Source organism: Gallinula chloropus (assembly GCF_964237585.1).
Source record: "Gallinula chloropus genome assembly, chromosome: 17".
Lineage (NCBI taxonomy): Eukaryota > Metazoa > Chordata > Aves > Gruiformes > Rallidae > Gallinula > Gallinula chloropus.
In genome coordinates, this window is record NC_140102.1 from 7564710 (window position 1) to 7577519 (window position 12810).

At 38.4% G+C, this 12810-nt stretch overlaps 1 protein-coding gene across 1 annotated transcript in view; it reads right to left on the reverse strand.

The window, feature by feature from the left end:
• The window catches only part of HIRA (histone cell cycle regulator), a gene marked incomplete at its 5' end in the record, with an annotated part of 38005 nt that overhangs the window by 11400 nt on the left and 13795 nt on the right, over positions 1–12810 (reverse strand). Inside the window, 10 exons of the mRNA XM_084272055.1 lie at positions 502–706; positions 2218–2388; positions 3757–3951; positions 4382–4467; positions 5090–5314; positions 5904–6009; positions 8723–8793; positions 10494–10607; positions 11129–11296; positions 12211–12371. Of these exons, the coding sequence (XP_084128181.1) occupies positions 502–706; positions 2218–2388; positions 3757–3951; positions 4382–4467; positions 5090–5314; positions 5904–6009; positions 8723–8793; positions 10494–10607; positions 11129–11296; positions 12211–12371 (1502 nt within the window). The remainder of the gene's footprint in view (positions 1–501; positions 707–2217; positions 2389–3756; positions 3952–4381; positions 4468–5089; positions 5315–5903; positions 6010–8722; positions 8794–10493; positions 10608–11128; positions 11297–12210; positions 12372–12810) is intronic.

Here is a 12810-nt window from a genome sequence, read left to right on the forward strand (position 1 = left end):
GCAACTAATTAATAGAAACTCTGGTATACTGGTTGGAAAAGCTACAGTCTGAATACTGAAACCAGAGTATTCTGTTTTCATGCAGAACATACACCCTAAAATGACTGAAAAGCTAAAGCAACTTACTACTTCACAGTTCCTAAGAAAATCATAACCAAGTCATCACGTCCAAGTCACTCTCTTGTGCTTGGGCCACTCCCCATCAAAGAACACCAAAACCTGATGGTATTTCATTCTATTCCATGCAATCATTTGGCAGACTATCACCACGTAGCACACTGGTGTCATTTGGTAGGTAGCTGTTTGTTTATATAAAGGATGGGCTTGTTTGACACACCATGTGCATCAGCTTTTTAAAACTAAGTTTTAAAAAGAACAAGTTCAAAGGCAAGGACGATGGATGGCTAAACATTCTGAGGGACTGATGCTACTCATGTTTCCCCGACTTGGTGGAACAAATCAACGTGGGTCTGACTTTCCCAAATGAACACTGTATTTCACCTGAACAGTCAGAGTTACTGGTACAAGTCTGGAGTCTTTTCGAGGCCTTCCTTTTTTCTTCTTTTCTACCGTCTCTCCCTCAAGTTCCAGTTTCCGTTTGGGTGCACTGAGTGGTTTAGCAGCTGGAATCTTCTCTTCACTGTCACTGCTGCTTTCCAGAATATCCTTAGGCTTATTATCTTTAATTAAATTCTGATCCTTCAGTCTGAGCAAGTAAAAAAAAAAAAAAAATTGAAAATTCACATTTTATGTAAATTGATTCCAAAAGCTGGCACATATCCTACACACTGCATTCTTCTAGGTAAGAAGATACACTCAAGCAAGGCTAAGAATGTATTTCAAAATGCACAAAGGCAAGAAGAGGAAGCTGAAGAGGTTTGGCAAATCCTCTGCAAAAGTACAAAGTGCAATATATATGTAAGTCGATCAGACATATTCTATCCTTAAAGAAAAATTAATCAAACTAGCAGTTAGCGACTGGATAAAGCTGTAGATAACTTCATTTTAGCACTCAGTTCCAATTACAATCAGATCTCTTTCCCTGGGTCGACAAATAATTCAGCACTCTAAGATGCAAGAGCAGTCCATCTCTTCCCCTCAAATGGACATTACACTTTCTGCTTAGTCAGGCAGAAATCCATTTGTCATTCTGTTGTCTACCCCCAAAAGTTGTCCTGTTCAGTTCTGAGTACTGTAAAGGTAGATGCATATCTGCAAACCATACAAATGGCCTCACCACTCCCTCTTCCATTTCAGGAACATACCATAGTTAAAGATGACAGAAGTACAAATCCCTGCAAACTCTTTTGTCAACCATTGTAAACCAGGTCATTTAATCACACTCCTTCCATTCCCTCCAATAGCTGGTAATTAACTCTCAACAATGTTTTGCTGTTTACTCTGTAACAACTCAGCTTCCTAGAAATATTTTACTTAATCCAAACCTTTATTCTTTGGCATCAGAATTATGCCAAACAATACACTTATATCCATACTTTACTAGCACATTAGAAGCAATTATGAGACTAATTAAACACATCTTCCCCATTATATGGTTAAACCCTCTGACATGAAAATTCTGAGGTATTTTGTAGAGACACATTTTATTGACAAGAAGTTGGGGAACTACATATTTCTTTCCCAAGACTGCTATTTTTTCTATTGTTTGTTTTGGTGAAGCAGGAATACTTATGCCATAACACACCATGTCACAAAACCAAAGGCTTTCTTCTTCTTTTTAAAATCATGTGGATGCAGAGCCAAAACCCCTTAAAATCAAAGCGTTTTCTCTGCATGCCTTCAAGGCATAAAACTGAAATACAATTGCAGCTATTACGATGATGGGCTGTCTGGAGACATGTATGGTAATTCATCTTGAAGTAAATCTCACTCTCATATAGAGATGCAGGCTGGCTATTTTTGTCTTCCAAGGAGCACAGATGCATGCAGCCACACATGGAGGCACACGCACACACAGCCTCCTGCAACGACAGTTTTAACTCTGAATATTCCGAAGAGTCTGCTCAATCCCAAGTGTCAGAGACATAATGCCAGCAAAGAGTGTTCCTATTCACAGCCATCTCCTTCCTTCCAATTGTGGAAGAGACCCAAGACAATTTTAAGAGTGCCAGCACCATGCCATCCACACAATGGAGAATCAGTGTTTCAGGTCTCTGTGACACTATGTTCCTCCCACCCCTCCATGCTATGCCTTACCTGTCCACAACAGTCTGATTTGTATTTGTTACAACAGCAGTCCCTGAGGTGGCTTTGGATCGTTCTGTAAATCTAGAATCAAAAGCTTTCATAGGTTCAATCTTTGATGGAGTTGTCAACACAGAGGAAGATGATGCAGAAGGAGCAGCTGAGGCAGAGGTAGCATTTACACTGTCAATAAAAGGGACAGGAAAACAGGGATTGAGAGAAATTTTGTATTGGTAGCCTGCATTGCTCATAACAACTAACTAGCATTCATTATACTGCTAGAAAAACCTATTGAAAACCTTTCACTCCAGTACGCACATGAATCATGATATGGTTTTTCCCCTTTCATGCACGAGTATTGTGCAAGTTTTGCCTGCTCTCAAAAGCTGTTTATGATACATCTCAGAACTAAGAGCTCTGTATCACCTTCATTCATTCATGTATTTTCAATTCAGGAATGAAATCATACTTTCAGCTGGTACTTATGTACCCAAAGGGAAAGGATCACTGTTTTAAATGATGACGGGGGTCCCAGTTTTACCCCTTATTCAGGTTACCAAATGTTTTCCATTACAAGATTATATGCCACTCTTTATCAATCAAACAATTTCATCTGAAACAATTCAAGCCAGGTTTTCATTTTGTTGTTGAAGAATCCAAACTAATCATTAGGCCTTTCCAAGCATAACTCTAAGGCAAAGGAATGTGTTCTCCCACACTAAAGCATTCCAGGGTTCTGTTATTTCAATAGCTGTTTACTTTAGAGATTTGTCAATTCACTCAGAGAATGAATAAAAAGAAAGAATGGCTCTAAGATAACTGATGTGTGTACTAAAAAGCAGTTAGAAGTCAAATTTCCAAAGAAAAGAAGACTTAATAGTTTCATCTGTCAATCATTTCTCAGTGTACCCACTCATTTTTTTAATCTATGGCCAACTGCAACTAACTTTGATGGAGTAGGGAGTAGTAGAGGTTCCAATGACACTGTACGTGTACAAATGAGAAGAAACCAAGTCATTGTTACCACTGAGGGAAAAGCAAGTAAAATTTAGTTGTTCCATAATTTGAAAAATCTGCTGGCCTGTCAGCACACAACTCAATGTCACTGGGCTCTGAACACAGTTGTTATATGGGGGGGTGGAAGTATTACCACATTTGAAGAGAGGAGATCTACAGGGGACAGGACAGAATTTGATGGGAAACAGGCTTCATTACTTCCACTGCTGGAAAACCTTCTATTATTTACTAATAGCAACCCAGCATTGTATAAGCAAGTCAGTTTGTTACAGCACTATCAATCCACTGCTGACCTCACTGCATTGCTGTTCATCTTCAGAACCGTGCACAGGGATTTATTAATTTATTACTGATTGATATGTACCATTATTTTAAATAACCACATACTAATAAAATCTTGATGCTTGCAAGGATGTTAGAGTCTTGAAGTTTGGTGATTGGGAAACCACTTAAATAATTGTTCTATTACAGAACTGTAGATAAGAATTCAAAACTAAACGAAGTCAAACAAGTGAAAAAACTGCAAATACTGACCCATCTTTATTGGCTGCATCATCTGTTGGTTTTATACTGGCTGCTGTTGGCTCTACAGAAGGCTTTGAAGTATTAAGGGAATTTGCTGCGTTTGAATCTAGTGACATGAGCTGCTGGTTACTTTGAGAAGACATCATCGAGCCAGAGAGAGATCCAGATATTGGGATGCTATTGAAAAATGCTGTAGAAAAATCCCTAAGCAAAAAGACAAACAAATATATATCTCAAAAACACTTTAAAAAACTGAAAAAGAGTAATTTTAGCTAAACTATTTCATTCTTGCTTTTCTACATGTGGATACTCATATACAGCCTAAATAAATCAGCAACACCTAACTTTCCAGAGTCATTTCTCATATACAAAGGATGCCAAAACAAGTATTAATGTAGATATGAACCTGCAATGCATTATGAGAATGAGCCTCATCTAGTAGAATCTTACAGCTAAGAGAACAGAGATTGAAACTATATCCAGTATTTCCAGCAAGTATTTCCAACAAGGTATTTCCAGGAAGTGCTTTAAGATGCCATCAGATTAAAACAAGTCAGAATTCTCAGTTTGTATCAGGGGGAAGAAAAACGACAATAAAAAGGTAAAGGATTTTTAAGACAACTTCCAAACATACCCAGTGTCCAGCTGAGCTATACAGAGAGGTGTGATTCTTCTCCGACCATCTGCTGTTCGTGTTTCAACTTGTTTTTTCAAGAGGTTCTGTTGGGAAATAAAGATTATTGTTATTTCTGGTAAATAGGAAATGCATCTGTTCAAGTTTGTTTCCATATTGTCTTTGAACCATGCTACTATTGCATAAATAGAATCAATCTAAATTTTTATTACTGCAAGTGTATTTGAAACACCATGACTTTTTGACCAATAGTAGGTGGTTATTAAGTAGAAGTTCACATAGTACAAGTTATAATAGAATTCTGATTCTCTTCACACTAGAAAAGGAAGTCCAAAACATTCTCATCTGTGCACACAGAATCCATTAGAAGTTGTGTGCTTTGTTTAGGAGAGAATTAAATAATACCTTCTTCAGTGGGAAGCTGAAGCACATTTCTACAACAGGAGTTACTAGCTACCTTTGGTTTCCATTCTGCACATCAAGAATTTAGCGAACACCATAGGAATATCCACAAGATCTTTTTCCCTATCTTTCTTCTGCTTAAAAGCTTTGTAACTTTTCAACAAGTCCCAGGAACGTCAACTGGACCATTCATGGGTTGAAAGGTGCCGTTCAACACAAGTAAGGAAGCAGAAATTGGTTGCACCATAAACAGTTTTATACTTATCAGCTTAGTACACTATAAAGTGACTATGCAAGAACACCTACCTTTCTAATGTCCTCCAAACTCTCCCCATTAACCATGCTTGCCACTTTGGGAGCCGCTGATGCGGCCCCAGATGCTTCCCTAATTGAGGCATTCTTCTGGTCCACCTGCTGCTGCTGCCTCTGCTGATATTTGAGCATCTCTGGATTCTCAATAATGGTGGTAGACAACTGAGCTTCAGTCATTATAGCCAGGCTTTTACCATAGGTGGACTGATGAATGTTGCTCTGTGGGCGTTAAAAACATTATCACACAATAAGAGTGACTACAACTGCTAGCACGACATCACTAATTATGATGTACAGAATCACACAAACCTAATGGAACCTGTAAAATGCAAATGACCTCCATAACACTTAGGGAGAAAAAAAATCTGCACAGTATATTTTCAGCTCACACTAAATCAATACGTAAGATAAGTGGAATGCAAAGCTTTAGTTGCTAATAGCAATGAGAGGAAAAAACAGCCAACAGCAATCAGTTTAAAAAGACTTGCATATATGCAAGTCAAAGAGTAATTTTAAAGTGTTTTGAAGCACCCACTCCTTGTTTCCTTGGCCAAATAATTACTTCAAATTTATAATGATGTGTAAGCAAGTGGATGTTTTCCAAACATACTTTCTTTCCAGAATATAAACTAATACCACAAATTCACTTCTTCACTACTCTTTGTTAACGATTTGTAAAGTAGACAAGAACACATTTTTCTGCAATATGGAAATCAGTCACTACATGCTTCTATAAAAAGACCAGTGTTTTAACTGAGTCAACACATCCCTCAAATATGATCACAGATTCTCTGAGTGCTCACTATACCTTTTCCTCCTCGCTGAGTGGATCTCCAAGTTCATCCTGGGAAAAGTCCAAAAATGCCACCGATCCATCCATGGAACACACCAGGATACCAAGTCCATTAAGGGTCCTGAAGGAAATAAAGGTCCGACTTTGCTTTCAATCTCTTTGACTGATGACAAAGGGCAATACAGTAAACAGCTCAATAAAAATCTTAATGTTAGATTTATGATCACAGCAGCTACTGATGAAGCCAAAGTAGTAGGACAGCAAGGAGATAGGGTGATGCACACAGAAGGAGTCTGTGTGTCAATATTCCTTTGGAGACCACACACACAGAGAAGTGGTGTAGAACTATAAACCTACCCACGGCATTAGAGAAAGTTATAAATGTATTTGTTTCAAAAGATGTACAAAATTTGTGTGCTGATGGAGCTGGGTGAAGAAACAGTCCAAAAAACGAGATAGGCAGGAGGAGGGATGAGACTTTTAAGAGAGAAGCTCTGCATGGTGGGTAAATGACTATCACCATTATCTGAAGCAATAAAAAAAAAAGCACAGTATGTATCTGAGCAGTCCAAAAATCCCTGTACTAGGCAAGAACAGATGTTTGATTTTGTAATTGTTGATTATGTGGATTTTTAAGCAGACTGCACATAGTCTTGTATGTGGAGATATACTGTAACCCTCTTCTGAAGGTCTCAAAAGCTTTTTTGAGTAGAAAAGAGAGAGGCAAAACTAAACAGTCTAGTCTTGATGGAATTATACCCTTCCACATACAACCTACTACTCCATGTTTGAAAAAATATTATTTGATGAGTTTTGACTGCTAACCTAGTAACTGCCAATTGCAGAGCTCACAGAGACTGTGACATCAGTTTACAGATGACTTATCACAGAGAACAGAAGATGAAAAGGAAGCAGGCAGAACTCTGAAGTCCTGTCCAAATTACTCCAGCAAGGCTTGAGAATGTATTACATGCATCATGGCTATCAGAATTTGAAAACAGACGTTTTCAAGTAGCTGCTGCCCTGATAGTGCCAAGTCCAGAGAAGTTAGCCTAAGCACTGTGTAACTAGGTTAACCACCACTACTCCAAGTTAGAATGATAAAATCTTGTTGAGAGTTTTCTGTTTGCTCAGCGGACAAAAACCGCTGAGCTCCTTTTGACCTCTGGATACAAGCAATTTTCCATGGAAACATAATCATGTTCAGATATTATGATGATGGATTTGGGTCTGAAACTCTAAAATAGACATGAGACAGCTATAACAATGTAATAGCATCAGATTTCTCTGGATTTACTCAGTCTGTTTTCAGAACAGGGCATGTTTCTGGGAACATTCCATATTATTGACATTTTAGCCATACATTTCAATTTGTAAACAGGATATAAAATAACAAGCTTCCTGATGATCCTTTGTCTCTCAAATATCCCCCAAAACCATTTCCTCGGAAATTGCAAAATGTTAACCAGCCATTACTCCCAATGACTTTATGCCATGAAAAATGTGCAAATTGCAGATGGAGAAATAAAAAAAAACACTACAGGAAAAACACAACTATTCAAAGCTATTGTACTACAACAATAGCAGAACTTCTTAGGAAATATTCCACTTGCTGGCTTTCTAGTCTTAATCTATTAATGAAAGAAAAATGTTTTGATTGTAAAAAAACCCTTTTCCTTCTGCTTCACTGAGCTTCATGGCAAAATCCACAGAGCAAACAGGAAGTTATACAGCTGTAAGCTTTAAAATTTACACTGTAAAGCCACCAAGATTGTTCTAGGCATTAGGGTAGAATTTAATGAGTTGGGAAGTGCTAGAATTAACACAACTGTGCTGTGTGTCCATCATGAAAAAATGTATTCTTGTACAGAACTCTTAACTCTGTAAATCACCTGATGTCTAGGTGCAGAGTGTTTTTAAATGCCTTTTACTAATTGGTCTTGTGGTTACTTCTCCCTTATTATTCAAGTCATGCTGAAAATAAAGCACTATTAACTTCTGCATTTTTATAACCAGGCCTTAGGAAAAAAGCAGGAGAGGCAGTCTACCACCAGGTGCAGAAGCAGGAAAACAAGATTTTGGACAGGAGATTGCTGAGAAAGTGGGTTGTCCAACCCAAATCACTAGAGATGTTCTGCGGTCTCTTGGGAAAGCTCAGCACTTGCCCTTCTGCTATGTCCTGTGGTTGGTAGATGGGGTGTGGTTTGGTATAGTAGATGTGTTATCCCTTCTCAGACTTGCTACATGCTCAGCCTCTGCAACTCCAACTCAGAGCAATTTACACCATTCACACGGTGCTGCAATGACACGATAAACCCTTGTTTTTGCTAAAAACAACAACTATTGCATTTACTCTCTCACACAGGAAAATCCTTCAGGCAACTCAAGTGATGAGTGAGCAGCACGTGCATGTTTGCACAGATGTGTGAGTGGATGTATACAACATTAAAAAAAGACTTTATCTCTTGCTATATTGTGTCCTTAGGCATGAAGAGTAACTTCTCACCGGTGTAACACACATGAAACTCACAAAGTCCATTACGTCATGTTATAAAAATACATACATACAAAAATACATTAAAAAAAATTAAAGAATCCTAACAAGTAGGAACTCATCTCACATGTCTTTTATCACATTTTAAGCATACTAGTTTTTATTCAGTTTTAATGCTACACAATCTCAAGTGACCAAAAATGTTGCAGCAGAATCAAAATCTTCAGGAACAGTTTACTTGTATCCCAATAATCAGCATTGTTTTAAGGAATTTCAGTTAATGTATCTAAAGTTGATAGCAACACTTCAGATTTATAAGAAACAACAAAAATCAACTTACCAGGAGATGTCCATGATAGACTTGTCAAACAGCTCATGTATGACAACTAGAGGTCGTTTCAGACACGTGAGCTTAAAACAGAAGAAACAACACTCAGAAATTTAGATGTTCTCACTACCACGGATATCAACACATTAACACTCTCCCAGAGTCTAACAGTATCCACCAAATGAGACGTGCCCATGGCACAGCTGTATGTCTGGTTGTATATCCAAAGCATGTAGTTACCATTCCACTACTGGCATAGAAAAGCTTCACTGAAGAACAACCCTTCCTCCCTTTCTGAAACACAGACTGAATTTCTTAACCAACTTCACCTTTACACCACCATCACAGAACACTCTCTACCACTCAAAACATAATTCTGCAGATGTTAAAGACAGTTTCTGTTCTAAGCTTTACAGAGATAAGGATGTTGCAAACTGCCAGCACAAGAGGAAGACAGAAGACAGATTAGGTTTCCATGTCCTCCCTCAGACCACTTGTCTAAGTAAGTGAAGCCTATCAAGACCAAAAGGAATTTTAACTCACAATTATTCTTAAAGAGGATTCCTTTACACTTATAAGTCAGCTTAGTAAAAGAAATTAATATGAAAATTCACAGTAACCTGTTCAAAATCCGACACTCAGAGCTCTTTAATGTTAAACCCATGGACTTAATATCACTACTACACAGTGCAACTGAAATGAAGCAGAAGTCAATGTGGTCTAGGATGTTTCATGCTCATAGGTTCACAGATGTAGTGTAGGAGTCACCTTCCGTAGTTCAATCACTTATGTCTCTATAGGTATGTGTTGTTTACATATATATTAGGCTCTTCAGGGCAAAGACTGCCCTTAACTTTGCATCTCTGTAATACCTAGTATAACCTCAACAGGCACCCTAAATGAAATCATAGTATGAAGAAAAATATATTGAGAGCAATTCTGTGATATGTGCTTGCACTGCTAGCAGGGACAGAAATAGATTTAGTGCCATGCGTTTAGCGATCGATGGATAAATATCACACTGGAATCTATAAACACTAGATTGCAGCTAGCAATTAGTGTGTTCTGGCACACATTCCCATCACAAAGCTTTACAAATCAGTTAAATTTATTCCCTGTCCTTTGCAGTTGCCAAACAACCCATCTTGCATTTATAAATGTGAGAATTCCTACTCTTCTCTTAGCCAGAATAACAATTTTAGTGTAGATTTTAAAGTAAAACCCAAACTAGGTATGGAAAACTTAAAAGTATACTTAAAACTCATTCACTTTCACATTCCTTTCCACAACAAAGACAGAAGCAAGGGACTGAAGCAAGAACAAAGCAGGAAGATGAGCCATATATACGCTCAGAAACAGTGATGCTGTGCCTGCTATATTCTCCTTGCACCCATAAAGCAAGAATAACAAAGCTAAAGTCTAAGAGTGATTAATAGACAGGTGGGCTAAACATGGAGAAACAGTAGTCTTTTTATTAAGAGACTCACACGGAGAAAATAGGGTTGAATTTTGTCTGTTAACTATGGTAACACATCACTTCCCTTATCAATTCCTCTCCCTTCCTAGGGCTACATACTCTGCCACTGACTTCTAGCTGGACTTGGCTTTAATGAAATGAACCCATCAGCTTTCTTACCCCCAGCTAATCCTGTAATAGTGGAGAGAAGAAAATTAAACATCAATCTAAATATAAGGCCTAATGCTGTACATGTGACCTTTGTGCCAACCCCCCAAATTACCCAAACAACTACACTAGTTGAAAGGCAGCTAAAATCCCACTTACCCAAACAGAAAGAGATCGATCCTTGCTTCCAACAGCACAACAGCAGTAGGGACAACTTGACTTGGTGGAGCTTCCATTCTTTTGTTTCTTCTTGAAGATTTTTGGATTGAATTTCTGAACAAGTGAGATGTGCCAAATTTTATTATAGTAATTACATTTTAGTAGGAGATCTTGCTTTTAGCAAGTTTTCCACTCAAATGTGATAAAGAAACATTTCATAGAAATGTCTCTACCCAGGTTCCATAAGAACACTGACCAAAGCTGCACAAGCTTTAAGGGACTTTCTGAAGGCCTTAACAGGAATGGCAAAAATATTAATTTTACTAGTAATCAGGAAACCACTAGAAATTCAAATTACTTTAATCAAGTCACTGAACTACTAAAAAGGTATTTTTGATGTTCCTAAAATGCTCCTGTACACACTCCCTTCTTATCTTGTTCATTTATAGCCAGTTCTCTTATGACAAGAGCAAGCTGATTCCTTCCAATGTGTAAAGTTCATTTTTTTTAATCACCACCATGCATTTGCTTCACTTGACCCCTGTCTTCATCCCTTCTCCCATTCATGCATAAAATTATCCAAAAGCACATATTAGAAGTTTTACTTCAGGGATAAATTACTATCACTCACTCACCACTACTGTAACTGCCTTCCGATGCCCTACAAAATCCATGTTGGTTTTCCATCCATCTCTCTCAATGATCTGAGCAGTAGGTCCGGAATTATTCATGGCATGAGCAGAAACAAGATAGTGACCATCAGGTGACCAGCTAAGACGCAACACATGAGTCGTTCCTCCACACTGACAAAAAAAAAAAGACAGACCCCAACAAACATATTAGAGCTTTAAAAGTGTTTGGCAAACAAAGGATTTTGAATACTACTTACATTTTAGATTTAAGGAATATGGATTACAAAGCAAGATTGTTGGGAATACGAAAGAATGACATTGCACACGATTCTCAGCACTTCAGCCACATTTCTACAGGTGATCTAATGTAACTTAGGAAGCCCTACCAAGAGGGGAAAAAGGATTGCAGTGAACTTCTTTAAAGGAAACAAGATTTCAGTCTTTCTGGATCCTGTACATCACAGTCCTACTCAGTGACAGGGCTGCAGCATAGCGACTGCTAATAGTGAGAATTCAGCTTGCAACACCAGCTCACACATGAATTCAGGCTTTCACAGTCTATTACAAGAGTAATCGCACTAATCACAATACCATAACATCACTGCAAAACACTGCACTCACTAAGCACCAGCTTCTGTCCCCAGAAATTTGATCTCTTGATCAAAGTCATCACATAATAGCCCTACAATGCCAGACCAAAGATCCCTCCTAAGCACTTATCTCATTTCTGATAGTGGCCAATAGAAGATGCATAGGGAAGAAAGTAAAAACAATGTAATTAGTGTGCCAATACTTCCTTGGAATAAGCTCTCTACTTCCAGGAATTTACTCAATTGTTTACATAACCCATGCAAACCTTTGGCATCCACAACATGCAACAGCAATGAGAGTCTCAACTTAACCACACGTTGTGTAAGAAAGCAGGTCTTCCCCTCCCCCCTCCCCTTCTGAACCTGTCATTTGATGGTTTTCATTGATTCAGCATTGTTAAATTAAGTAATGTTTGTGCAGAATCAAGAGTTATTCTTGTAATTTTAATTCATTGTATAAGAATTTACTTTGAATAGTCACACATGCTGAAGTACCTCATCGAAGGGTTTTGTGATGCTGGTTTCCAACTGCCAGTCCATGGTCCGCCACACCTTCAAACTCCGATCATCAGCCTGAGAGGCAATGTATTTTCCAACAGGATCCCAGGTCAGCCCTTTCACCAAGCCAGAATGCCCCTTCAAAGTGGCAAGAATTTCTGTGCATGCAAAAATGGAGAACAGACAGTACTTACTGAAGCAGCATATTAAACATAACTTCCTTTAATGCATAGGCAACAACATATCAACCAAACTGGAAGGTGTACTTCATCTAAGAAGGATACAAAAGGTTAAAGAGAACTCTGGCCAGAATATGGGGCACAAGACTCCTTATAAGCAACAGATCAGAGCAGAAACACCAGCAAAGCCCAGGCACTTCAGAACAGCGCTTCCAGCTATGGAAGCTGTAGTTACACTGGAACTTCAGTTAGATACTCACCTTTTCCTCCACACCCAAAGGTTATCACAACAAATTTAGTTTTGTGCACCAAATGTGAACTGAGGCAAAGTCATGACTGAATAGACACACAAGCCTGGCAGACCTGGTAACCTCCTTTCAGTCAGCCTCTTGCTTATCAGACTGGGAGAAGAGGCTGA